The sequence below is a fragment of the Pantherophis guttatus genome, chromosome 4 (genome assembly GCF_059756535.1).
Source record: "Pantherophis guttatus breed Tessera chromosome 4, ASM5975653v1, whole genome shotgun sequence".
In the NCBI taxonomy this organism is placed as follows: Eukaryota; Metazoa; Chordata; class Lepidosauria; order Squamata; family Colubridae; genus Pantherophis; species Pantherophis guttatus.
The window spans coordinates 94,751,092-94,778,632 of record NC_142066.1 but is presented as its reverse complement, the minus strand read 5'-3'; the positions used below and the strand labels follow the sequence as shown (position 1 = coordinate 94,778,632).

At 40.7% G+C, this 27,541-nt stretch overlaps 1 protein-coding gene across 50 annotated transcripts in view; it reads left to right on the top strand.

Annotated features, from left to right (window-relative positions):
• Nucleotides 1-27,541, top strand: part of CTNNB1 (catenin beta 1) — a 101,181-nt gene that overhangs the window by 9,959 nt on the left and 63,681 nt on the right. For 3 of the 50 annotated variants that reach the window (XM_087894161.1, XM_087894165.1, XM_087894162.1), the window contains 15 exons: nucleotides 12,815-12,872; nucleotides 13,648-13,875; nucleotides 14,213-14,466; nucleotides 14,558-14,796; nucleotides 14,883-15,084; nucleotides 15,578-15,722; nucleotides 16,527-16,630; nucleotides 17,650-17,988; nucleotides 18,192-18,350; nucleotides 20,352-20,471; nucleotides 21,658-21,808; nucleotides 21,884-22,005; nucleotides 22,558-22,618; nucleotides 23,395-23,616; nucleotides 23,979-24,556. In XM_087894161.1, the coding sequence (XP_087750287.1) occupies nucleotides 12,860-12,872; nucleotides 13,648-13,875; nucleotides 14,213-14,466; nucleotides 14,558-14,796; nucleotides 14,883-15,084; nucleotides 15,578-15,722; nucleotides 16,527-16,630; nucleotides 17,650-17,988; nucleotides 18,192-18,350; nucleotides 20,352-20,471; nucleotides 21,658-21,808; nucleotides 21,884-22,005; nucleotides 22,558-22,618; nucleotides 23,395-23,603 (2,346 nt within the window). In that variant the 5' untranslated portion in view covers nucleotides 12,815-12,859 and the 3' untranslated portion in view covers nucleotides 23,604-23,616; nucleotides 23,979-24,556. Of the gene's footprint in view, nucleotides 1-2,051; nucleotides 2,147-10,603; nucleotides 10,658-12,814; nucleotides 12,873-13,644; nucleotides 13,876-14,212; nucleotides 14,467-14,557; nucleotides 14,797-14,882; nucleotides 15,085-15,577; nucleotides 15,723-16,526; nucleotides 16,631-17,649; nucleotides 17,989-18,191; nucleotides 18,351-20,351; nucleotides 20,472-21,657; nucleotides 21,809-21,883; nucleotides 22,006-22,557; nucleotides 22,619-23,394; nucleotides 24,557-27,541 lie in introns of those variants that run through there. The other 47 variants (XM_087894156.1, XM_087894158.1, XM_087894157.1 and 44 more) reach the window with 29 other exon arrangements.

The window sequence follows — 27,541 nt, the reverse complement described above, 5'->3', positions numbered from 1 at the left end:
AACGATCTTCGCGTGGAACAGGCAATCGCCAGTTCCGCCGACAAAAATGACAGGTCGCCTCATGGCCCCCATTGGAGGCCGTCTGAGTCTCTTTCTGGACCGGTGGGCCCGCAGCACCACTGATCAATGGGTGCTGCATACTATAGAATTTGGTCTCCCCCTGGAGTTTCGCTCCAGCCCCCCAAGCCACTTTGTGCCATGCCCTGTCTCCACTTGTCTTCGCAAGCGTCGTCTAATGAAACTTGCAATTCAACATCTCTTAGAGATCAGAGCTGTGGAGGAGGTTCCTCCAGACCAGTGGAGACAGGGATTTTACTCGATCCTATTTGTGGTTCCAAAACGCTCGGGGGGGCTGGAGAGCGATTCTAAATCTAAAATCTCTAAACACCCATCTTGTATATCGAAGATTCAAAATGAGTACCTTGAAAACCATTCTGGAAGGAGTCTGGTCAGGAGACTTTCTCGCCTCCATAGACCTGTCCGAGGCATACCTGCATATCCCAATCCTCCCGGCTCATCGCCGGTATCTCAGATTCAGCTACGCGGGATGCCATCTGCAATACCGTGCCCTTCCCTTTGGACTGGCATCGGCCCCGCACAGCTTCACCAAGATTTTGGCGGCTCTCGTAGCATATCTAAGGTCGGTCCCAGTGAGGCTTCAAGCCTACCTGGACGATATTTTGGTACAGGCGTCATCCCTCCAGAGAGCCCAGACCGACTTACAGCTAACTGTGGGTCAGTGTAAGTGGGTCAGCCCCTCCCACCTGCGACACTTCCTTTCTGACTAACTATTGTTGGAGCATGTCTTTTAGATTTGCCTTCGTCAAACAAACTGGAAGAAATGGAGGCTTGAGGAGGTGTGGCCAAAGCAATTTGACTCGGTAATTGGTCAGACTGACTGTATCATCCCACTTCTGACCCACTCCTGGCCTACTCCGCAGCCCCTGGAGAAAGAGCGTTCACGGTAAGTCCAACGCCTCTTCTCCCAGTAGGCTGCGGAGTGGGTCAGGAGTGGGATGATACAGTCAGTCTGACCAATTACTGAGTCAAATTGCTTTGGCCACGCCTCCTCAAGCCTCCATTGCTACCAGTTTATTTGACTCAGTAGTTCTGACCAGACATAAATACTCTGAGTCCCACTCCTGACTATTTAGGTGGAAAAAATCTCTTCAGCTTTAAAATTTTACTGAGGTGTGCTGGCCAGCTCAGTCTGCCTGGGAACGCCGCCGCCGCACCGCCGCTGCTGTTGCTGCGCTACTGCGATCGTCAGCTGAGAGGCGGAGAAGAGGACTTTGAGCGGTTTTCCTTGGGTGAGTGATCACTTCGGGAACTCAGGGCAGGAGACCTTCTCTTTGCTCCCTAATTATTGAAGAGTTGTGTGGGCGGCTTACTTCAGCTTCAGCTGGAAACGCCATCGCTGAGTTCCAGCCGCCGCCACCTTTACCACCAGCCCGGAGTTCTGAGGTGGTGAGTTTGAAGACGCTGTTTGCGCTTGGCTAGCGATCTCTCACTAGCCGATTTGCTGCTGAGCCACTGAGTGCTTGTTCAGGCTTTCCCACCTCCCAGCGACAAGAATTATTGCGAAAATTTACACAGGCCAGGAATTCTCCCTTAGCATCTGTACAGCCACTTTCCCTGGGGGAAGAAGTGTGTTCAGCGAATGTAACTCAGAGAATTGTTTGGCCTCTAGGATTTGGCCTCCGCCATTGCCTTGTGTTGTAACTGTCAGTTACGGTGGCCATTTTGTTTCATCATTATTATTATTTCTCGGCCATTTTGTTTCATCATTATTATTTCTCGGCGGCCATTTTGTTTCATCATTATTATTTCTCGGTGGCCATTTTTAAGTTCAAAAATTTAATGTATTTTCAGTTGCTGCTGTTTCATTTGAGGCAAGACTCTTGGGCTCTGCACAGATTACCGAAGTTACCCCTCATTGTCAAGTCTCGTTCTTTCTGAGACTGGTACCTGATTGTTAATAATATTTATATATATACATATATATATATATTTGTCAATAATATATATATATATATATTTGTCATTTACAGGCTGCTCTCAATTCTACAGTCTGTACTCATCATGGCTGACCTACCTTCTGAAAAGGCTGAGACGGCCCGCAAGGCCACTTCCAAATCAACTTCGGGTAAGAAAGCCCACCACCAAGCTCATTTGCATGAACACACTGAAAAGACGAGATCACATCAAACCAAGGCCTCTATCACCGATTGTCCTGCAACCTTAGAACAGGGATCGGATGATAACCCAGATTTAGCTAGAGCGTTATCTCCGGAGAGACCACAGTCTATATCCCCTGAGTCATTACCTGAAAACCAAAAAGGGGACCCCGTTGACTGTTTTATTGAATCTCAGGAACCTGTCCAAGTTCAGAAACCTCCTTGTACAACCTCTTCTGTGCTCAAGGACTTGCCTGAGTCTATTCAAGACTTAATCTCTAAGGCTATTTCCCATGGTATTGCTGAGGGCATTAGAGAGCATCGCTCTGCCTCATTAGTATCTGAAAGTCTACACTCAAGGCGTTCTAGAGTATCTCCTTCTGCCAGCTTAACTGGTTCCCCAGAGCAGTCGCCCATAAGATCAAGAGGAGGTTCTGATCTAGACTTGGAGGAAGAACCTCAAAGGGAAGCTGACCTTTCTGACAACGAAACAGATTTGCCTTATGTCCCAGCCTTCACGGGCCTGTTCCCTCAGGGACTTTTCAAATCCTTACTCCACAAGACCAAAGTAACTTTAGGCCTTTTGGACTCTAATTCTATTCCTGCTACGACTTCTACAATCGGTCAAGGCATATTTTCTGAACCCATTACTGAACAACTTTTTGTACCAGCCCCTAAACTGTTCATGGACGTGGTGCGAAAACAATGAGCCAATCTGGCTTCCCTTCCCACTCCTAGTGGGGCTGACCGCCGCAATTATAATATGGACCCTTCCCTGGCAAACCTCTTGCAGGTTCCCACAGTAGATGGTCCGGTGGCATCTCTCGCTTACCTATCACCTTACATTTCTGGGATGCCTCTGAGGGACTTAAACCTGAGGACCGTAAATTTGATTCAGCCTTCAAGAAGACCCAGCAAGCTTCGGCTTGGGCAATACAGGCCGCTACTGCGGCCTCCTTTTTCTCTAGGTCCTCCCTATTGTGGCTTCAGCAGTTCCAGTCTCGACTGCCAGCCCAGGACGTTAGGGTTCACCAAGATCTGAACAAAATAATAGCAGCCATCCAATTTCCCTCTGACGCCATACTTAATGCGGCCAAGTACGCCTCTTGGGCTATGGCTTCCTCCATCACCTCACGGCGTTTGTTGTGGCTGAGACAATGGTCAGCTGATCTCAAAGCAAAATGGCGCTTGGCATCCACCCCATACTTGGGTTCTAAATTGTTTGGAGATTCTCTTGAGCCCCTTTTAGTCGAGGACAGGGACAAGAAAAAGATACTGCCGTCAATCACAAGACGAGCTGACCGCAGGGCCACCCCATATTACCGCAGGCCTCAGGCTAGATATTATTCTCAGGACACTTCTAATCAGCGTCCATATGCTCAGGGCTCCTTTCGTCCCCAAGATAGAGGGTCATTTTGAGACAGACCTAAATCTTTCGGGCCCCCAAAACGATCTTCGCGTGGAACGGGCAATCGCCAGTTCCGCCGACAAAAATGACGGTCCCCTCATGGCCCCCATTGGAGGCCGTCTGAGTCTCTTTCTGGACCGGTGGGCCCGCAGCACCACTGATCAATGGGTGCTGCATACTATAGAATTTGGTCTCCCCCTGGAGTTTCGCTCCAGCCCCCCAAGCCACTTTGCTCCATGCCCTGTCTCCACTTGTCTTCGCAAGCGTCGTCTAATGGAACTTGCAATTCAACATCCCTTAGAGATCAGAGCTGTGGAGGAGGTTCCTCCAGACCAGTGGAGACAGGGATTTTACTCGATTCTATTTGTGGTTCCAAAACGCTCGGGGGGCTGGAGAGCGATTCTAAATCTAAAATCTCTATAAACACCCATCTTGTATATCGAAGATTCAAAATGAGCACCTTGAAAACCATTCTGGAAGGAGTCCGGCCAGGAGACTTTCTCGCCTCCATAGACCTGTCCGAGGCATACCTGCATATCCCAATCCTCCCGGCTCATCGCCGGTATCTCAGATTCAGCTACGCGGGACGCCATCTGCAATACCGTGCCCTTCCCTTTGGACTGGCATCGGCCCCGCGCAGCTTCACCAAGATTTTGGCGGTTCTCCTAACATATCTTAAGGTCAGTCCCAGTGAGGCTTCAAGCCTACCTGGACGATATTTTGGTACAGGTGTCATCCCTCCAGAGAGCCCAGACCGACTTACAGCTAACTTTACAAGTATTGCAGGCGCACGGGTTCCTGGTCAATGTTCCCAAGAGCCAGTTAGCACCCCAGACACGCTTAACCCATTTAGGGGCCATCATAGTTTCTCAAGCAGGACAGGTCTTCCTCTCGAGAGAGAGGAGGGACAGCCTCTGGCTCCTCATACGTCAGCTTCTCAGGGCACCCACTGTGTCCAAACTCGAACTGTCCCACCTACTGGGGAAGTTGGCATCATGTATAAATATTGTTCCATGGGCTCGATTACGTGCACGCAGCCTCCAATGGCTATTACTTCCATATCAAAGGAACAAGACCGCAGCTTCCCGGTCCAAGATCAGGGTTCCCCTGTCCGTCTGCCGGTCATTACACTGGTGGCTGTCCCCGGCCCTGGACAGAGGCTGCATTTTCTCGGACATTCAACCTCTCACCATTACGACTGACGCCAGTCTGCTCGGGTGGGGAGCACACCTTGGTTCTCAAGTAGCCCAGGGCCGCTGGTCCCCCGAGGAGGCCCAGTACAACATAAACTTACTGGAGCTCCGAGCGATACATCTGGCAGTGCAGGCATTTCGACCTTCCATACAAGGTTATCACATTCTAATATTTACCGACAACGTGGCGGCGAAAGCCCACGTAAATCGCCAGGGAGGGACAAAGTCCAGATTGCTGATGAAGGAAGCTCTTCTCATTGGCTCCTGGGCGGAGAAACATCTCATCTCTCTTCAAGCGGATCATATTGCGGGCAAGGACAATCTCTGAGCAGATTTCCTCAGCCGGACCACGACAGACGCATCAGAATGGTGCCTTCACCCCGACCTATTACACGACATTTGTCTCCGGTTCAGGCAGCCTCAGATAGACCTGTTGGCCTCTTCTGCGAACGCGCAACTTCCCCGATACTTCACCCGTTACCCATCTCCGGGTGCGGAGAACACAGATGCCCTTCGCTGCCCGTGGCCGCGGGAGTTGCTCTATGCGTTTCCCCCTCTGCCTCTAATTCCACGGGTACTGCGCAAGATCGTGGTGGAGGGAGCAAAGGTCATCCTCGTCGCGCCCCATTGGCCAAGAAGGCCTTGGTTTTCCGACCTCGTGGCACTATCCACAGTACGGCCTTGGCGGTTGCCCCAGGAGAGGGTGTGTCTCAGCCTGGGGGGATCAACCATCCAGAGCCCCAGTGGCTCAATCTAACCGCCTGGCTGTTGAGGGGCTCCTCCTGAGTGAAGCCCACTACTCTGCTGAAGTCATCGAAATCATGCAGGCAGACAGAAGGGAATCCACCATCAGACTCTACAACATCACGTGGAAGGTATTTATCTCTTGGTGCTCTGCGCGCGAGATTAATCCCCTGTCAGCTTCTGTTCCGTAGGTGCTGGAGTTCCTCCACGATGGTTTCCGTAAGGGACTGGCGCACAACACTCTGAAGCGTCATGTTGCTACTCTCGCCACGGTACTGTCTCCTCGTGACGGGGTGTCGCTATCTCACCATGTTTCCATCAGACAGTTTTTACAGGGAGTTCAGAATCTCTGCCCACCTGTGATTCACAGATATCCCACCTGGAACTTGCCGCAGATGTTGAAGGCACTTACCGAACCTCCATTTGAGCCTCTATGTACAGCAAGCCTTAGGTTCCTTACTCTGAAGGTTGCCTTCCTGGTAGCCATCACGTCGGCCCGCCGCCTATCAGAACTAGCGGCCCTTTCTATCAGGCCTGATTTGTGTATCATCCACCTAGACAGAGTTGTCCTCCGTTTGGACCCTGCCTTCGTACCAAAAATTAATTCCAGGTTTCACCGGGAGCAAGAAATCATCCTTCCTAATTTCTGCCCCAACCCCTCCCATCCTCTAGAATTCAAGTGGCACACATTGGATGTCCGCAGGGCTATTAAGATTTACAAGTCGTGGACAGCTCCATCCAGACGTTCTGAGGCACTTTTTCTCTCTTTCCAACCTGCCTCGTTGGGATCCAAAGCCGCCTCGGCCACTATTGGCCATTGGATTCGTGCCTGTATTGCACGAGCTTATGAGTCATGTTCCCTTGTCCCTCCGAGGCACATCAGTGCACATTCCACCCGCAGTGCAACTACCACTGCTGCTTGGGCCACGCAGGCCTCCCTCGAGGACATTTGCCGGGCAGCTACCTGGACTACTACTGCCCCTTTTATTAAACCTTATTGTTTGGATGTGTACGCCTCTGCGGAGGCTTCCTTTGGCAGGAGGGTTCTCCAACAGGTACACCTGGCACCGAGGCCTTCTAGGTCGCAGGATTCCCACCCATAGGGCTGACGAGCTTGGGTATGTCCCACTCCTGACCCTCTCCGCAGCCTACTGGGAGAAGAGGCATTGGACTTACCGTGAACGCTCTTTCTCCGGCGGCTGCGGAGTGGGTCAGCCCCTCCCACCTGCGACACTTCCTTTCTGACTAACTATTGTTGGAGCATGTCTTTTAGATTTGCCTTCGTCGAACAAACTGGAAGCAATGGAGGCTTGAGGAGGCGTGGCCAAAGCAATTCGACTCAGTAATTGGTCAGACTGACTGTATCATCCCACTCCTGACCCACTCCGCAGCCCCCGGAGAAAGAGCGTTCACGGTAAGTCCAATGCCTCGTTTATGTGGAGAATACATGATTATTCTGAGAAAATTTAAGTTTATTGAATAAAAATTCCAAATGATACTTAACAATTTCCAAGACTTTAGCTCACATATCTCACAAAGCCATGTATCATGATTTACAAACATCCGGATTCAGCTGACAAACTAAAGTAAAAATATTACGGCATAGTATGATTGAAGAACTTAAGCAGTACATTGCAAATAGTGATAATTTAATCTTTAAATATTTGAAATTTAATGTGAAATTATATGATGATGTTGATTGCATTTATATAGCTGCCATCTTAAATTGGGCAGTTTACAATCCAAAATTAAAATAATACATACATTACTAAAAACAAAAGAAATACGCAAGGTATAAGGTACAAGCATTTCAGTAAGAACTTTATATATAATAAAAACTTATACATTGCATATGGTATCACCAATATGTTATTGAAAAGTTACCCAATTATAGTTTATTTAGCTTAAAAACTCTTTCTTGCCTTGAATAGTTTTTTTCTAAAAATGTGACAAATGGTGATTTTGCCTGACTGTGGTTAAATTAAACATAACATTATTTAACTCTCTTCAGAACGTGCTGCTGATAAATTCATACTGAAGAAAAGACAGCAGTAAGATGTCTGGAGTGTACAGCACAGGAACAGTTGTTGAATAAAAAAGAGTATTTTAAACACTCGTCTAGTGTTGAAGAAAACTAGATATACTAGTTCCTAATTTTTTCATTTTCCCCCAAAAAACTTAATTTATAATATTCAAAGTTGTAAATTGAAGCTTCATTTAGGATAGGTCAACAGTCAGATATGTTGAAAATCTGGATTGACTGGTTAACAAATTAGTGAACAGGTTTACTTCAGTTGCTTACAGGATTTTCTTGTTAGAGGGCTCCGTGTAGAACAGGAGTGTCAAAACTGGATTTCTTCGAGGGCCAGATCAGCATTGTAGTTCTCCGTGGGGTGGTGGGTGGGAGACCGGACAGACACCTCCTGCAGCATCCTGTTGGCCTAAACAGGGTGCAGGCCCCCTGCGTGCGGCGCCCTCTGCCTTGTTTTTGCCCTGAACAGCCTCCTGTACCACTTTACTGGCCAAATGGGGCACATGGGGCCCCATGCGGCCTGTTTTAGCTGGCAGAGGCCCAGCGGGCCGGTCCTTTGATATTTCTAGACTGACCCCATGGACTGGATTTAAGCACCCCATGGGCCATATGTGGCCCATGGGTCTTGAGTTTGACATCTCTGATGCAGAAGATTCAAGTTTGAATATTTGAAAGCTCGCTCTCTCTCTCTCTCTCTCTCTCTCTCTCTCTCTCTCTGTGTGTGTGTGTGAGAGAGAGAAATAGAAATCAGAAGCTAATATCTTGCCAACATAATTGGAAGTGACATACGAAGCATAAAATGTAGGCAAAATATTCCACAAATCAAATTGACCCAGTTTGATGTAGTGGTTAAGACACTGTGCTAGAAACCAGGAAGTTTAGAAATGGGGAGACCATAAATTCTAGTCTTGCTTTCAGAACAGAGCCACCTGGCTGATCTTGGGTTCCTTTCCTGCCTGCCTCCCTCCCGTCCTCCCTCCACTTTGGAAGGGGGCAGTAGCAAAGCACTTCTGAAAGTCTCGCCATGAAAACTGCAGGGATTTTTCCAGGCAGTTGACAGGAGTCAAAAACTGACTATAGATCCATTAAGATCAAAATTAAGCTCACAGTCTCAGTTGTTGCACAGTAGTCATTAAATGAAATGCTATGTGACGTTTTTGCTCAACAGTTTTTCCCAGTTCTCCCAGTTTGGTTGTTAAGTCACCATGCAGGTTCTTAAGTGGAGTACTGGGGAGAGAGCTAGGGCCTCCTGTGTGGTGGGGTAGGGAGAGGACCCAGGCTTCTCGCTACACTGGAATATCTGGGCTGTCTCCCCACCCTGTCATGCCTGGGTCCACTTAACTTTTGCATTGTTCTTCAGCTGCTGATTACCAGGTTTGCCTGCTCCATCCTGCCACATTCTCATAATGGTTTGGGAAGCTGCTTCTCCAAATTGCATTACCTGATGAAAACACTAACAAATGCCATTGTTCTGGAAAGCTCAGAAGAATGTTGTTCACTACCTTTTTTCCTTTCCCAAATGCTAGCATACCATCTTTCTGAATGCTGTCATCTTTCTGAATCTTTCCGGAGACTAGTGTTTTCCTCTCTCATTAATTGTGAGACAGACAACAGAGAAATTGCAAATGATTATCACATGATTGCAGAGTACTTGGCAACTGGTCATAACTGATTGCCAAGACCCCAAAATGTGGTCACATAACTAGGGTAGCAGCATGACCAGTTAAAATGGCCAGAGATGCTTTCCTTCTGAGATTGTTGTAACACAATGAGTCGTAAATCATGGATTATCTATAACTTAACTCCCTTCCTTCCCATTAAATTTTATTAACTTTATATTCCACTTTTTATTACATTTTAGGAAGCTCCTAAAAATGTATTTCTATACCTAATATTGTTTTGTAAAGACTACAGAGGGTGCTAGTTTTTTGCTGGAGATAAACTTTTTATATTGCTGCTGCTTTAATGTATATTGGCTTTAAGCGTCATCTTGCTTGATTTTTAAACTAGCTTGGTTTTATCTTGTAGACCAATATACATACCATATTTTCCGGCGTATAAAACAACTTTTTAACACATGAAAATCTTCTCAAAAGTTGGGGGTCGTCTTATACGCCAGGTGTCGTTCTCCTGTAACCAGGCAAACCAGCCCGAAAGGCTCTGACGAGCCAAGCTCTGACCATCCCAGCTGAGTTGCCTGCTAATCAGGCAACTCAGCTTGGATCGCCAGAGCCATGTAAAAGGAAAAAAGTTTTCCCCCTCCAGCTTGCTTACCTTAGCTGCTAGTCGCAACACTTGCCTTGCTTCGCTTGCCTGAATCCATTCCATCAGCAAGCAACTCCCTGCCTGCAATCAAGCAGGCAGGGAGTTGTGGACTTGACCTCCCAGAATTCCTCAGCCAGCAAAGCAAAGCTGGCTGAGGTATTCTGGGAGTTGAAGTCTACAAGTCTTAAAGTTGCCAAGTTGGAGACCCCTGTTCTATTGGGTAAGTTTTTTCCCCCTTTGGGAGCTTTAAAAAAAACAGCTAATTGGGTTTTTTTTAGTTGTTCTTTTTTAGACCATTTTTTAGACCATCTATTTAAAGTTTAGGAAGTTTTAAATTTAGCTTTCATATAAAAATAAAAATAAAATAATATTTGTGCAGTTTTCTGCGATTTAGTGTGTTTCTGTAGTGTTTCACTCAAACACACAAAATCTCACAAAGCTGTATGTGGAATTTTGTGTGTGTAAAGTGTGAAAGTTGGTTTTTGGGCTTTTTGTGGCTGTGAGGTTCCTGCTTGTTGCAGGGGCTATTTTGGGTCTAGCACAGCTGCTTTTACATTGTGGGTGAGCCAGTTGTGTTGTGTGTGTGTAAAGTGTGAAAGTTGTTTTTTTGGGCTTTTTGTGGCGCTGTGAGGTTCCTGCTTGTTGCAGGGGCCATTTTGGGTCTAGCACAGCTGCTTTTACATTGTGGGTGAGCCAGTTGATGTTTTTTAATTTTTATTTGGTGTGCGTTGGAAGAGGAGTAGTCTTATACGGCGAGTATAGCCCAAACTCTATATTTTAACAGGAAAAGTCGGGGGTCGTCTTATACACCCAGTCGTCTTATACGCCGGAAAATACGGTAATCTACGTATTCTGGACTGGAAAACAATTTAAGAGGTCCATGATATGCTGAAGTTATTCACTCTATTCAGTGCTATGTTCAGGTTATTCATAAGCTGAGTTAAGAATGAATTCTTTTTTTTTTTTGTAAATATTTTTTATTTATTTTTTCCAAATTTAAACATAAAAACATAACTTTCAAGAGCAAAAATCTCGATCCGGTCATAGATCGTTACCACATTAGATTCCTTTCACAAGCTCAATTCACAATTTCCATTACATCTTTTATAAGTAAACAAAAAAAGAAAAGAAGATAAAAAAGAAATTCAAAACTTAAGAAAAAACCAATTTTACCTCAAATTTAACATTTTCATCTATATAAATCCATTATATCTAAGAATGAATTCTTAACATGGCTTGTGAATAACTTGAGCATGGCACTGATTGAAAAGATATTGCATAATTACTACAATGTAAATAATGCTCCCCCAAATACTCCTAGAGTATGGGAGGAAGTTTTACTTTTGGAAATCTGACAGCAGGGAAATTATTTTAATATATAAACTATTTCAAGGGCATATTAGAAATATATGCTTTTTTGTGCAGTAGAATGTGAATATAACTGAGTTTCTTATACCAATCTTTTCTATAACTTTTCAAGTCCTTATCCCATTTTTTTGAGCAGTAAGCTGTTCCATGATGGGTATTTGGAATTGGTTTTCTTTGGAAGGAAGCAAAATAAACTTAACTCTTGAGAAACAATTTAAATACGACATCCAGCCAGATTCTACTATTTTAAATGAAATATGCATAAAGTGGCAACTCCCCAAATGGCTGCTAACTTTGTTCTAGCTAATAGCTTTGTATATATGACAGCCTCTAAATCAGAGTTCTTTTGATAAGAGGTCCATAGATGACAACTTGGATAGGAAAAGAAATTACTATTTTACTTTTTCTATTAAACTTTAACTGAATTTAGGCTTTAATTCAATAATAGGCAACAAAGTAATTTATTGTCTCTAGATTCCAAAAATAATAAACTTCAATATATCTATCTAAAATATTTTGATAACTCTATTTAGGCACAGTTTTTCTTTTAGAACAATTATATTTTTTATCTGTTTATTACTTTTTTCCTTGAGTCACCTTTCACCAGATTCTTAAAGAGTCTTTGGCTCAAAAAAATTAAGAACTCTTTCTCTAAATAAATTATACTGCTTTTATTTATTTATTTATTTATTTATTTATTTATTTATTTATTTATTTATTTATTTATTTATTTATTAATTATATTTCTATACCGCCTTTCTCCCGTAGGACTCAAGGCGGTGTACAGTCAAGAAAAATATAGACACACAAACATCATAAAATTGCTAATTAAAATTATTACTTAGTTTGGTCAATTAAATAAAACCCAGAATTAGATAACATTTAAAAAATCATTCACATGTTTGTATGTTTAGCCCTGCTTGTTGGAACATTAGGGTCTTGAGGGCACAGCGGAAAGCACGGAGATCAGGGATATTCCGTATCTCCGGGGGCAGTTCATTCCAAAGGGTTGGAACCCCCACAAAGAAGGCCCTCCCCCTGGGAGTCGCCAGTCGACATAATTTGACTCACGGTACCCTGAGTAGTCCCTCCCTGTGAGAATGAACTGGTCGGTGGGAGGCTATTGGTGGCAAAAGACGGTCTCGTAGGTACCCAGGTCCTAAGCCATGGAGCACTTTAAAGGTGATAACTAACACCTTGAATTGCACCCGGAAGACCACCGGGAGCCAGTGCAGCTCGCGTAGGAGAGGTGTTACATGGGCTTTACTTTTAAAGTAAACATTTACTTGATTTTATAATCAGAAACTTAAAATTGTTAACTGTTAAAAGCCTGTAGTAGAGTGGACTAAAGCACTGTTATTAACATCTGCTGCTTGCAATTACTGCAAGTTCAAATCTCACCAGGCTCAAGGTTGACTCAGCCTTCCATCCTTTCAAAGGTAGGTGAAATGAGGACCCAGATTGTAGGGGCAATAAACTGACTTTGTATAAATATACAAAAGTATGAAGGCTATTGCTTAACGCATTGTAAGCTGCCCTGAGTCTCCGGAAAAGGGTGGCATATAAATTAAAAAGCAAAAAAAAAAACAACAAACACCTTAATTATATTTCTGTCTTTCTGATTTAGGGTCTGAAGTGGAACAGACCACAGTTCTGGGAATATATTAAAAAGATGGCAACTCAAGGTATGGATTAGTATAATCCAGATGGAAATTAAATAGATTGTGATCACTTGGGTGTAATCACCAATTTTCAGTTCTTCAAAATAATAATTGAATTTATATATAAAATTTACATATAAAATTCTGCTATCTTACCTTGATTTGATGTTTAATGATGAATAGAGCCACTTAACTTTAAGTGGAATTTTAAAGTAACTCATTTAAAAACTTATTTTTTAATGAAACGTAGGTTCATTTAAAACATAGGTTAACATTTAATGGGAAAAAAGTTGTTTTGCATATAAAACATCACAATCTTCCACATATGCCACATTATTTCAGATCAGCCATGCTTTAGTAGAACTGAAATCTAGAACTTTCATTGTTCTTACTTCAGATAAAATGAGATCTGGATGGAGCAAAAATGGCAAACCTCCTCCCTTGTACAGTGCACAGCACAGTGTGTCCTATTAGTCCATCTACCCCATTTTCTCACTGTCTTTTTTTTCTTGGCCATCACCATAAACATCTCAATGCAATGTATACCCCAATATAGTATAATATAGTATAGTATAATATATCTGTTATACCCTGAAAGGAAATCCCATAAATTATTACAAAAGTTTTTTGTAATGTAATATATATTATTTCACTGTTAAAAGAGAATTTTTCCACTATCTTAAAAGAAAATTTATATCTAGCATGTGATTTGTGTCTCTAAATTAAAATCATAATAAAATTTTGCCAAACGTTTTCTGTTAGTTTAGCAACTTGTTTTTAACCAATTTATTGCCAGCAGCTGATTTAATGGAGTTGGATATGGCAATGGAGCCAGACAGAAAAGCAGCCGTCAGTCATTGGCAGCAACAGTCATACCTAGATTCTGGTATCCACTCTGGTGCCACAACCACAGCTCCCTCTCTGAGTGGCAAGGGAAATCCTGAAGAGGAAGATGTTGATACCACTCAAGTTCTATATGAATGGGAACAGGGATTCTCTCAGTCTTTCACTCAAGATCAGGTAGCTGGTAAGTAGAGTTCTGTGATTATATTAATCACTCAACCGCATAGAACCTTGGTAGTACAGTGGTCTAAAGCATCCTGTTATTAAGACCAGCTGCCTGCAATTACTGCAGGTTCGAATCTCGCCAGGCTCAAGGTTGACTCAGCCTTCCATCCTTTCTAAGGTAGGTAAATTGAGGACCCAGTTGTGGGGGCTGACTTTGTATAAATATACAAAAGGATGAAGGCTATTGCTTAGCGCATTGTAAGCTGCCCTGAGTCTCCGGAGAAGGGCAGCATATAAATCAAATTATATATATATATATATATCAGTAGATTAAAAAGAGCTTACTCTTGTTCCAGATATTGATGGACAATATGCTATGACCCGAGCACAGAGAGTACGTGCTGCCATGTTCCCAGAAACATTGGATGAAGGCATGCAAATCCCATCAACACAGTTTGATGCTGCACATCCAACAAATGTACAACGACTTGCTGAACCTTCCCAGATGTTAAAACATGCTGTGGTTAATTTGATAAACTACCAAGATGATGCAGAGCTAGCAACTCGTGCCATCCCAGAATTAACCAAATTGTTAAATGATGAGGACCAGGTATGTGCACATTGATTCAGCTTATATTTATTGTGATTGCTAAGAGGCATCACTTAGTAGACTTACTTTTGGATTTCAATGCATTTATTAGGTTGTGGTGAACAAAGCAGCAGTTATGGTCCACCAGTTGTCCAAAAAAGAAGCTTCTCGTCATGCTATCATGCGTTCTCCTCAAATGGTTTCTGCCATTGTGCGTACTATGCAGAATACAAATGATGTAGAAACAGCCCGTTGTACTGCAGGTACACTACATAACCTATCTCATCATCGTGAAGGCTTACTGGCAATCTTCAAATCAGGAGGTATTCCTGCTCTGGTTAAAATGCTCGGGTATGTAAATTAATTGATTTGATATATCTATGCACTATATGTTGGCCTTGCGTGGGATATTCATTAATTTGACTTTCTCTTTATAGGTCTCCAGTGGATTCTGTGCTTTTCTATGCGATTACTACTCTGCACAATCTTCTGTTGCATCAAGAAGGTGCTAAAATGGCTGTCCGTCTAGCTGGAGGTTTACAAAAAATGGTTGCCTTACTCAACAAAACAAATGTTAAGTTTCTGGCAATTACAACAGATTGTCTTCAGATTCTTGCATATGGTAATCAAGAAAGCAAGGTAATACTTGAAATTATATTATGTAGTGAATAAGTAGTAAGTTGGACAATTATGGGACACATAAAATATTTTACTAACCTAATCTCATACTTTGTTCTTGTGTATATGATTTGAACTTCAAGAATAGTTATGTTTATGTCAGTAATAAAACACAAGTTTCACATGAAGATGACCTCAAGTTCATGCATACATAGTACCATTAGAAAGAATTATTGTCATTGGTATTGGGAGATTAGCCAGTGGTCTATAATATAAAATACTTATTTATTACATATACATGTGTACATATGTATACCTTTTCTCTCTCTCACACACACACACTCGCACTCTCCACACACTCCAAGAGTCAAGGAGAAAATGCAGTTTTCTACTTCAGTATGCACAGATATGCTGATAGCAGGACAGCATGAAGAAATTGCAATTCCATCTTAAGAAGGTTATCCTGGTTAGCTTATATTACTCTTATTAACCCCCCCCCCTTTTTTTTTGACAGTTAATTATTTTGGCAAGTGGTGGACCCCAGGCTCTAGTAAACATAATGAGGACCTATACCTATGAGAAATTATTGTGGACCACAAGTAGAGTCCTGAAAGTGCTATCAGTCTGTTCTAGTAACAAACCTGCAATTGTGGAAGCTGGTAAGTGTTTTAGTTTTCATTAAATCAGGACTGTTTTTGTTTTGGAGTTACGCAAAAATTACTAAGAATATCCTTTGTGTAGAGTAGGTAATAAAATTACACTTATATACTGTATAGGGAATATTCTACACTGGGTGGAATGTATCAATAACAAGGCATTTTTAACAAAAATGTTACCAGCTAAGTAAACTAAAAACTATTGATATAGCAGACATTTTTCCAAAAAAATAATTCTTGAAATTTTAATGGCTGTTAAAATGTATTTAGTACATTTTTGATGCTACTATTGCAGTTTTTATTCTTAACATTTTTTAGTAATTTTGATATGTCCAAATATTTGGATACATTAGGCCCATAATACATCATTTTATTTTGTAACTTCTTTTACCATGGTCCAGTTGATAGCTTAGTAGTTTGTCAAACATGGAATGTGTTACAGTCAGAAGTATACGCCTTATGTTGAGAACTTATTGCAAATATACATGTGGAATTGTGAATAAAATTAGATCCGAGATAAGAATTGCTCTACACCAGGGGAGTCACTGCAGTGTCACATGACATATCGCGACTTCCCCCCCTTCATTTAAACCGTGTATGGGTGTGGCCAGCACATGACTCATCCGGGCCGTGAATTTGACAGCCCTGCTCTACATAGTTCCCTGAGTATTGTATAGTGGGTATACTTCAATTTCATCATGGTACATGAATACAGTAACTGGCCTTGCACTGAAATAACCACATTAACAATATTTCCTTCATAACAAGAGGTTGAAATAGTGATAGTAAATCCTATTTGATCTTTAGGTGGAATGCAAGCCTTGGGACTCCATCTTACAGATCCAAGCCAGCGTCTTGTTCAGAATTGTCTTTGGACTCTTAGAAATCTCTCAGATGCTGCAACTAAGCAGGTAAGGGTTGGGAACTTCAAAAGATTATTAATATTCTTTTATAAACTGATCTTGGTATTTGAAAATTATTTTTATTACATTTAGTTGATACCATACTGTTTGTAGTATTGCTCAAAACTGAAATTATGATCTTTTTAAAAAATAGTTTGAAATAATGGATAGTTCTAGGGAACAACTTAATAGTAAATTCAGACAGAATGCTAAATAAGATTTTCACCATAATCTTAGAGATCTTCTGTAATTTCCTGTTTTCATGTTGAACCAGATTAATTAATTAAAAGGCAAATTATAATTTCATGGATTTGATTGAAATTGCAAGACACAAATGTAAATGCTTAGTTATCTATAATAAAAAGATATCTTTGGACTGAAGTCACATGGTTATGACATACCATCAGAACTTGTCTCCCATTGAACAGTTGAGAGTATAAAGATGTTAAATTATTAATATAAGTTTTTTGTTTTTCTTAAGTGAAAAGCATAACTATCTGATTAATTTGAAATGTGTAAGATATATATAAATTATATATATGGATATATAAATTAGATATAAATGAATTTAAAATATTCTTGAAGTAAGAGGCTTCCTGTACTAATTTGTTCCAATCATGTTAGAAATAAACATTTACCTTTATGTTCTAAGTAATCCTCAACAATTCTTTATCTCTGTACTAATTTCAAACTACAACAAAGCCCTTAAGTGCCTTTAGAAAACAAGGACCGATGAGAAATTATTGTTCCTTGAAGCACTGCTAACTATAATGTTGCTGATAAAACAAAACAAAAAATATCTTTTTGATAGAAGCCACAGGTGACCAAAGAATCTAGGGTGGGTCCAGCAAATGATCATGGCAACAAGACTTTATGACCATTGAGTCATGTGATGATCCATTTAACAACCACTACAACTTAGAACCAAAATTCCACACTCAATTGTGTTCACAAGCCAGGACTATCTATAATTGCATACACAATAGCATACGATCTTACAGAAAAGCTGATATTAAATCTTCTTACAGGAAGGCATGGAAGGTCTTTTGGGAACACTTGTGCAGCTTTTAGGATCAGATGATATCAATGTTGTGACTTGTGCTGCTGGCATCCTTTCTAATCTTACTTGCAATAACTACAAGAATAAAATGATGGTGTGCCAAGTTGGTGGAATTGAAGCCCTTGTACGCACAGTTCTCCGTGCTGGTGACAGGGAGGATATTACTGAGCCAGCTATCTGTGCCCTCCGCCACCTCACCAGTCGGCATCAGGAAGCTGAAATGGCCCAAAATGCAGTGCGCCTTCATTATGGTCTACCAGTAGTGGTTAAACTCTTGCATCCACCTTCCCACTGGCCTCTTATAAAGGTAAGGTGATTTGGTAATGGAATTATCAGTATTATCTTTGATTTGGAATGGGGAGGATGCACAAAATCTAGATGGCTTCTAAAAAATATATTACAAGGGATGCAATAAATTAAACTTATTTTAAAGGCTTGAATTGTGGAGCAAAATTCTGCAGTACTGTGCAACATGTAATTTCTTTCTAATTGCTTTCCTTACATTTACAGGCAACTGTTGGTTTGATTCGTAATCTTGCTCTCTGCCCAGCAAATCATGCTCCGTTGCGTGAACAAGGGGCAATACCAAGATTAGTGCAACTACTAGTTAGAGCACATCAAGATACTCAACGTCGAACTTCAATGGGTGGTACACAGCAGCAGTTTGTGGTATGTGATTCTTGATGCAGAATGTCATTAATTAGTATTCAAGGATTCATTAATTAGTGTTGCAGGGATTCGTGGTAGAAAATATCTCAAGTTCTATTTACTTTAATCAGCCAAGTATTTTTTTCAACCTTAGTTATTGATCTATTTATTACAAATTAGTATATCATGAAATAAAATGTAGTATATAAATAAAAAATCTATTACATTTAAAACAGCTAAATTAATCATCTGATTGCCATTAGCGCCCTTCAGCAGGAGATCTCAAAGGAGGTCCTTGCTTAATGTACTGCTGTGATTTGCTTAACTGACAACTGGAAGTGCTGGAATTCCCATTACTAAGCAGTATAGTCATGTGGCATTGCTCTGTACAATTGCATCACTTAGTGATAGAAATTCTGGTCCCAATTATTGTTGTTACGTGATGTCTACCAGTCAGAATGACTTGTTTTATGAAATGAGTAGCTATATAAAATTTTAAAATAAATGGCACTTTATAAATACTGTAATATCTAAGGTCTTGAGGCTTAGTACTCATTCCCATATGTATGTGTAAGATTTTTTAAATTATTTGGGTCATGGTAATCTTAGATCACAATATCCTCAGTACATTTGACATCTCAATAGTGAATGGGGTTTATATGTAAGTGTCCATGCATCTGTTCCTAATAGGTAGACAGTAGTACATGAAACTGGGGCTCTTAAGTACATAGGCTATAGAACTCCAGATGACCATCGGGACAGCAAAGAGAAAATATTTCTTTGCTATTGGGTAGTCTAGTTTTTAGATTTTGTACAATAACTCTACCAAAATTCATAAACAATTTTTGTGCAATTGGTTTATGCTGAGTTAGTGTGCGAATATATGTGTTCTGGCATGATCTTCATAATCTCCATTCTGTAATAAATGTGTGCACTCATTAGAATAATTTTGATACGTATTGCAGCCAAAAAATACTAGCTTTTAAAAACATGGTTGTTATCAAGGCTTTGTTTTTTCATGCTTGAACTACAGTCTTAGAGATTTGATATCTCAATTCATACTCTTCAGCCAAAACATCTACATAGGTAAACTCTAGCAGCAGATATCTCCAGTTCAGATAGTATCTCCAGTTTTAAAAACAGCTGGTAATATTCCTGAGGATTAGAATCATTATTGCAAATTAAAAATTTAAACCAGTTCAGCTGGTTTTCCTTTTCAAAACTTGATCTTGTAGGAGTTAAACTAATATATTTTACTTGTTAAAGTATTGGTAACTGTTAATGTTAAATCTCTATAGGCAACCGAGAACATTTTAGAAGTAAATTTCAGTAAGGGTAAACCAAGTATATGGTCATGATGAGGATGAAAGTATTCCAAAGATTTGTACCCAGAGCATTGTAGGTCCACATGATTTAAATTCATTGCAAATGAATTCACAAGTTGTATTGCAATGTGGGAAAAAAAATATTGATGTTTATTGGCTTAATGGACTGTATTAAGTAGAAGTTCTTACCCATGGGCTTTCTGTGAGGCCCAAATCCATGTGCACATCTCCAATTTCCCATAGAGTATGAAAATTTTGGATGTCTTACTTGTTTTGGGAGTAAGGAGCTAAAAGACAGAATATTTATTAGATCTTACAAATTTAATAATATTAAAACCATTAATGAATTTGGCTGATTTTTCCTCTTAAGATTTTTAAGTAGAAAAATCAGCCTCTCAACATTTCAACTCAGAGACTTCACTTTTCTCCCTTAATTGTCTTCCTCCCATATGTGAAAAATAGAAATTGTGAACTATTATCCCTGCCTGTTGCTGTTGCAGTGTTAGGTATATCCTTTGAAGCCCTTAGAAAAGCAAAAATGTGTGACTAACCAGAAAACCTATCTGATAATTACAGTGTGACAGCAGCTGAGTAAATAAAAATATTTATCTGATGAGGAAGAATGTTACTATTGTGATGTTAATAGTGATCAACCACTCTTGGCTTATGAATATTAAGTCTATTATGTTTTGTACAGGAGGGTGTGCGTATGGAGGAAATAGTTGAGGGCTGCACTGGAGCTCTTCATATCCTAGCTAGAGACGTCCACAATCGGATTGTAATTAGGGGTCTAAACACCATTCCACTCTTTGTGCAGGTAGGTGAAGTCTTTTGACAGATACTAAAGCTAGTTATGATCTAATGAAAATGCATATACTTTTTAAAATCTGATCTGAATTCAGAGATTGGTAGTCAATACAAAAATTGGTGTTCCCTGTAAAAAAAATTGAAAATATGCTTGAAATCTCCAGTGGAAATAGGTTCTCAGTACAGTTTCCTAAGGAAACATACGATAGTCCTCAACTAATGACCATAATTGAACCTGCAATTTTGGTCAGAAGTCATGATGGTCATTAAATGGATCACCATGTAATCATGCCCTATCCTTTCTGCAGCAATTATTAAGGGAGCCCATTGTTCATTCTGGGGTGGTTTTGCCAGAAATTGGAAATAAATGCTGGTTTCCAGCAAAAACATTAATTGCAGTCACATCACTGTCAAGTGCTGCAAATAGCTGCAAATTCAGGCTGGTTGCTGAGCATTCAAATGCAGTCATTTGATGGGACAGCAACTGGAATTTCAAATCTAGAGTTTTAAGTAGCTTCTGGGGGTCTGTCAAATGCCTAACGTGATACTGCCATTCAAATGGAGGGAGGGGGGAACATGGGAATAAACTGTATTTTTTAATCTTTCCTGGCCCGGCAGTATTCTCACCTTCTTTGGAATGTAATGAGGGAGGGCCATGTGGATTGTTTCAGTTTTGTTGATAGCGAAAGAAAATCCTGGGAACGGCTCTGTTTCTCAAGACAGCTGTTATAATAAACATCTTCACACCTGGGGATTGGCTGAATCCACATTCGGACTGGAGGGAGGGATTCTAAAGCCCTATTTCTAACTATAGTCTGGGAGGGAATTTAGAGTCTGCTTCGCCTGTCCTGTTATCACTTCTTCTGAATAGTTCCTTTTGAAAGGAACTCAAGTTCCTTTTGAAATACCACATTTCAAGAGTCTATACTTTCTTGGGAAAGCAGGAGAGGCAGGGCCTGACGGGGTCCCTCATAACTTCAAGCAATCCGTAAGTGACCAGTTATAAGTCAGGACAACCTGCAGGGATTTCGTTATTTATTTGCTCCATTGCAACTATAGTCTAGTTGTAATATTCAGTATGAAGGTTCCTACCACAACTTGGATTCCTGATAATAGCCAGACATCAAGTCCTAGTTATTAATGATTTGTGTTTTAAAAACACCCCCAAATTTTATTATTTTTCTTCCTACTGTTAGTTGCTATATTCCCCGATTGAGAACATCCAGAGAGTAGCTGCAGGTGTACTATGTGAATTGGCTCAAGATAAAGAAGCTGCTGAGGCAATTGAAGCAGAGGGAGCTACAGCACCATTAACAGAACTACTACATTCTAGAAACGAGGGTGTGGGTAAGTGACATAGATAGGGATTCACTTTGCTTTGATTTTAAATTCCTCTGCTAACATTCTTTTTTCCTTGGACAGCAACATATGCAGCTGCGGTCTTATTCAGAATGTCTGAAGATAAACCACAAGATTATAAGAAACGTCTGTCAGTGGAACTGACCAGTTCTCTTTTTAGGACTGAACCAATGGCTTGGAATGAGGTGGGTTAGAGTGCTAAATTTTCTCCATTTAACTTTCTTCCTATTCATAGAATTCTCTTTTAATTTCATACCAAGTTTCAGATTAAACATTTTAATTAAATATAACATGTAAACATCAAACAAAGTAATCAGGATTTAGATTGAGTTCCTAGTGCTTATTTTCATCTGTCTTTGGCCTATTTGCCAGATATTTCTTTATATTCTGTGTGGATTAATCTTCAGTGCAAAATTAAATCACTGGAATACTTTTCCAAATGATATGCCTATAAAATTTTTATATAAGAAAGCAAATCATCCAATATTAGACCTTAACTGTGTATGACAAATATGACAGGAACAATTTTGCATGGAATAGGTAATGTAAAACTTTTTTTAACAAGGTATTTGACTTTGTCTTAACCCTAAGACTAGCTATATAGAAAAGTAACTGGAACTGTCCATTCTGTTCCTACATAGAAATAAGTTACGTTTTTGAAATTGTGGACCTGTAAGCCAGTTTATAAAACTTAAAAGATATATTTAGTTAAGATGTCATTTTTTATATCTTTACAGAGTGCTGATTTGGGCCTTGACATTGGTGCTCAAGGAGAACCTCTTGGCTATCGCCCAGATGGTACGTATCAATTGTGCAGCTGACTTGACTCAATCAAACATTAAATGTGAGCTGGCTGACCACATAATTAATTCAGTTATTTGTATTGTTTGTTGGAACAATAATAAATGCTAATTTATGATGGCAGTTTCGGTTCCAGTCAGTGGGGAAGCCAGCAGGATATCAACATGCCTGCAACTTGCAACATCCTGCTGACTTCTCTATTAATTTTGCTTTTCAGAAGTTGGTAATGGTACAAATGGTAATCACTTGACCATAGGATACTATGACCATCATAATTGTGTGACAATTGCAATTGCAAGCACTAGCCATAAGTTTCCTTTTTCATCACTGTCCTATCTGAACAGTCTTTGAACAAGTTCAAAGCTAAGTGATAACTATACAACATATGTTGAAACCTTAGTGAATACTTCAAGACAATATTAGCTGCTTGTATTCTAACGTGAAGAGTACAGATTTATTTATATCAGCAGCATATTTTTAGACATGTCAGTTGCACAAATGTGAAGAACAAGCTGTACACTTATCTGGTATAATATTTAAAAGTCTGTGTTTAAGGTTTGTGTACCAAGTTTACAGCAATATGCAGACCAATGGCTAGGCTAAAATTTGCTTATACTTCTGATAGTACTGGGTAGCATGCTTTATCCATATAAATTTGGTCTAGAAAATGACCAGTGTGGCTAGGTTATGAAAGTCACAGACTGATACCTGGAATTTCTGTTGCATCTAACATATTGACAGCTTTTCCCCTCTGCAACCTTAATTTTTGTTAGATCCTAGCTATCGTTCTTTCCACTCTGGAGGATATGGTCAGGATACCTTGGGTATCGACCCAATGATGGAACATGAAATGGGTGGCCATCACCCTGGTGCTGACTACCCAGTTGATGGACTACCAGATCTAGGACATGCCCAGGACCTTATGGATGGGCTCCCTCCAGGTGACAGTAATCAATTGGCCTGGTTCGATACTGATCTGTAAATCATTCTTTTAGGTAAGAAGTTTATCTGCAATCTGAGAAGTTGGCTGGCAGTGAGGAATTGCTTTGGATTAGTTCACATTAGAAATAAGAATATCAAATTTGAGATGTAAACACGATTAACAAAAATATATTATGCTGCAAGTTTGTTACAATTCTTAACATGAGTATTCATAATTGTTCTAATTTCTGATTATTATTATTTTTTACGCAGCTGTGTTTTCTGATCTTGCATTGTGATTGGCCTGTAGAGTTGCTGAGCGTGCTCGTGGGGTGGGCTGGTATCTCAGAAAGTGCCTGACACACTAACCAAGCTGAGTTTCCTATGAGAACAACTGAAGTAAACTTTTTGTTCTGGTCCTTTTTATTTGGTCAAGGAATAACACATGGATTTGGGGAGCGAATAGAAGAATGCACAAGAATGAATCACAAGATGAAATTTATCAAATTCTAGCCTTGCTTGTTTAAAACTTTTTTTTAATTTTTAAATGACTGTAATGGTACTGACCTTGCTTGCTTTCAGAGTAGTTTTCTCTTTTGCAGTAATTGTAGAGTTTTTAAGTCTCTGTGTTTAAGTTATAGTGAACATGCTACAGCAATTTCTGATTTTTAAGGATTGAGTAATGGTGTAGAACACTAATTCATAATCACTCTAATTGTATTCAGAAAAGTGTAACATTGTGTAGCCCTTTTGTATAAAAACAGTTAGACAAATAGAAATGGCCCAATTAGTTTCCTTTTTAATATGCAATAAGCAAGTGGATCTATTTCCTGTTTTCGATCAAAAATTTTATCTGGAAATGCTGGATAGAGGCCAGTAAAAACTGTTGTATGGAACCTTATATTGGACAGTTTACCAGTTGCCTTTTATCCAATATTGTAGCCTGCTGTGATACAGATGCTTCATGAAAATAGTTATTCAGATGGTTCAGAATTAAAGTAAACTTTTAATTCATTTTGTCGTGTGAAAAAGTTATTTCAGTCATGTGCACTGCGATCTGGTGAAATACAAATTCATATATTTTTGCCCTAATGATGCTGTAATAGTTACAATTTTATGAATCAAATCAGATAATTTAGGTAAGTGGAGGGATTATTTGATGTTTCTGCCTTCTTGAAAATATTGCTGAGCAAACACAATTCACAGTATGTACCATATTTTTCAGAATATAAGACGCACCCCCCCCCATGGGTGGAAATGTCTGTGTCTTATACAGCAAATATTGTGGCGGGGGGAGGGGGTTGATGTAGTGTTGATCAGCCATGAGGAATGGGCCAGATGTATACTGGATGAATGCTGGGAGGCAGAGGCAGATTTTTTTTGTTTTGCTCCCCAAAAGTTAGGTGCGTTATATAGCCCGGAGCTTTTTATAGTCCGAAAAATACGGTATATAGGAAAATCCTTAAAAGAAACACTTGGACGTGAAATGTCTTTACTACTTATATACAAATAAACAACTGTGGGCAAAGAAGATAGTATGGAGAAAAGTAACACTATAATAGAAGATTCTTTTCTGGGCCATGCAAGAGAAGGGGATTTCCATTGTTTTTTAAAGCAGAAACTGCATAGCGGCTCCAGGTATAGGATAGGTTCCTACCACTAGGACAGCATTAAATATTTTTTCTCCTTAAATGTTGCACATGCATGGGTATTTTTACAATGTATTCATTCACTTCTGACCAGCCTTATGAAAATCACAGAAGTAGCATCCTGTGATTTTACAGACAGGCAAAGTATTGAGGGTTTCATTTTGCACTCACCTTTGGAAGGGAAGGTGTGAAGCAGTAACTGAGTATTTGGCTGCTTTAATCTCTCATTGTTAGAAGAACCAGCTAACTTGCTAGTGAATTCAGAAATTAAAGTCCAGGAAACTAAAAATTCACAGGTACAACTTTGAGAGGAGGAATTCTGCCTTAATTGTGGCTTTCCCAATATGTTTAGCTATGCTATTCAGTCTAATTGAGCTGTTTTAATAGGAGTAGTGGTAATCACATCTTTAGTCAGTCATGCTGCAGTTGTTTCTTGGGTAATTTCTGATAGGAAAATAGAAAGCGGAGATTCAAAACAAAGGTGATAACAACTACTGTTACTAATTAAATACAGTTAAAAATGTTTTGAGGCAAATTTAGGCTGTTTTCTTTGAAATTACTATACAGCTAATCCTGACAGTTGTGATAAAATTTCTAGCAAACAGGTAAAACTAAATAACTTGTCAATAGAATCCAGAATCCATTCAAGTTGGGTGAATGCTGATTGATAAAGAGAAGCCGTGAATTGTTTTACCTAAATCACTTGCTAACAGAGGTATTATTTAAATTAATGGGATGGGTAGTTCTTAAAATTAGAATTCAATGGGTTCTGCAATATATCTTACAAATGGGTATGTGTAAAATAATTCTGAAAATTGTCCTGAGAATTCTACTTCCATATCACTCCAGATGCCAAAGATGCTTTTGTACCAAACTGTTGTGTAGTGTATCCCTTGTCCCTCACCAATCACAATATAGTATAAAAACTTGTGTCCTATCATGATAACTTCTTAGAAACAATACTTAGGCATCTTCAGAGCCAATTTGGTCTAGTGAGTGGTTAAGGCACCATGCTAGAAACGAGATACATGTTCTACTTAGTCACAAAAGCTGGCTGTGTGACCTTAGGCCAGTCATTGTCTCTTAGCCCAATTCATGGTGGTTGTAGAGAAAAGAGGAGGGAGCATCATATGTGTTACCACCCTGACCTATTTGTAAAAATAATACGGGGAGATATAAATAACTTAATATATTGTTACTAAATTTTAATACCTTAGCCAGTGTTTCACCTAACTATTTTCTGGAGTTCCAAAAAATATTTTATCCTGCATTTCATAATGATGAAATGAAATCAGATGCTGTGCTGTTAACTATTTGGAAGACAATAATTGGCACTTTGAACTGGATTCAGAAGCCTAGTAGTAAACAATGTAGCAATAATAAAATCAGCGTTACTTCAGTCTAATGGAGTTATGTTAGAAATCTAGCTGCTGCATTGTATATTAGAGACTAGGAGGCTTAGACACTCAGGATCTGGGCCTTCGGCTGATGTTATGCAACGCTAGGTCCGTGGTAAATAAGGCCCCCCTCATTCATGATCTTATACAAGAGGGAGGAGCGGACCTGGCGGTTATTACGGAGACCTGGTTGGGCCCGGAGGGCGGTGTCCCTCTGGTTGAAATGTGCCCACCAGGCTTCAGAGCATTCCATCAGCCAAGGGCCAGGGGAGGGGCGGGGGGGTGGCGGTTATTATTAACGAGGATCTGGGTCCGAGGGAGACCACTGTGCCTCAGATAGCCGGATGTGAGTCCCTCTTTGTGAGGTGGGGTTCAGATGGGCTTGTTGCTTACGTACCTGGCTCCCTGCTGCGTGGCAACAGCTTTACCTGAGCTACTCGATGTGATAGCCACGGTGGCAGTAGATACACCCAGGCTTTTAGTCATGGGTGATTTCAACCTGCCATCCGTCGGTGAAACGTCTGAGGTGGCTCGGGAGTTCATGGCTTCCATGACGGCCATGGACCTGACCCAATTAGTTCATGGCCCTACTCACAGGGGAGGTCACACTCCGGACTTGATTTTTGTCTCTGGCCAGTGGTTGAGTGGTCTTGCTATAGGGGATATAGATATGGAACCCTTGTCATGGACTGACCACTCGCTCCTTCGCCTGGATCTTCGAACCGCTACCCCTCGCCGCAGGGAGGCGGGCCCAATTAGATGGATCCGCCCCAGGTGCCTGATGGATCCTGATAGGTTCCAGATGGAGCTTGGGCCATTTCCTGAGGATCTAGCACATGACTCGGCCGAGGACCTGGGATCGGGCGGCTGGTGGGGCCTTGGACCGAGTCGTGCCTTTGCGGCCTCTGATCCGGTGCCGATCCCGGGCGGCTCCTTGGTTCACGGAGGAGCTG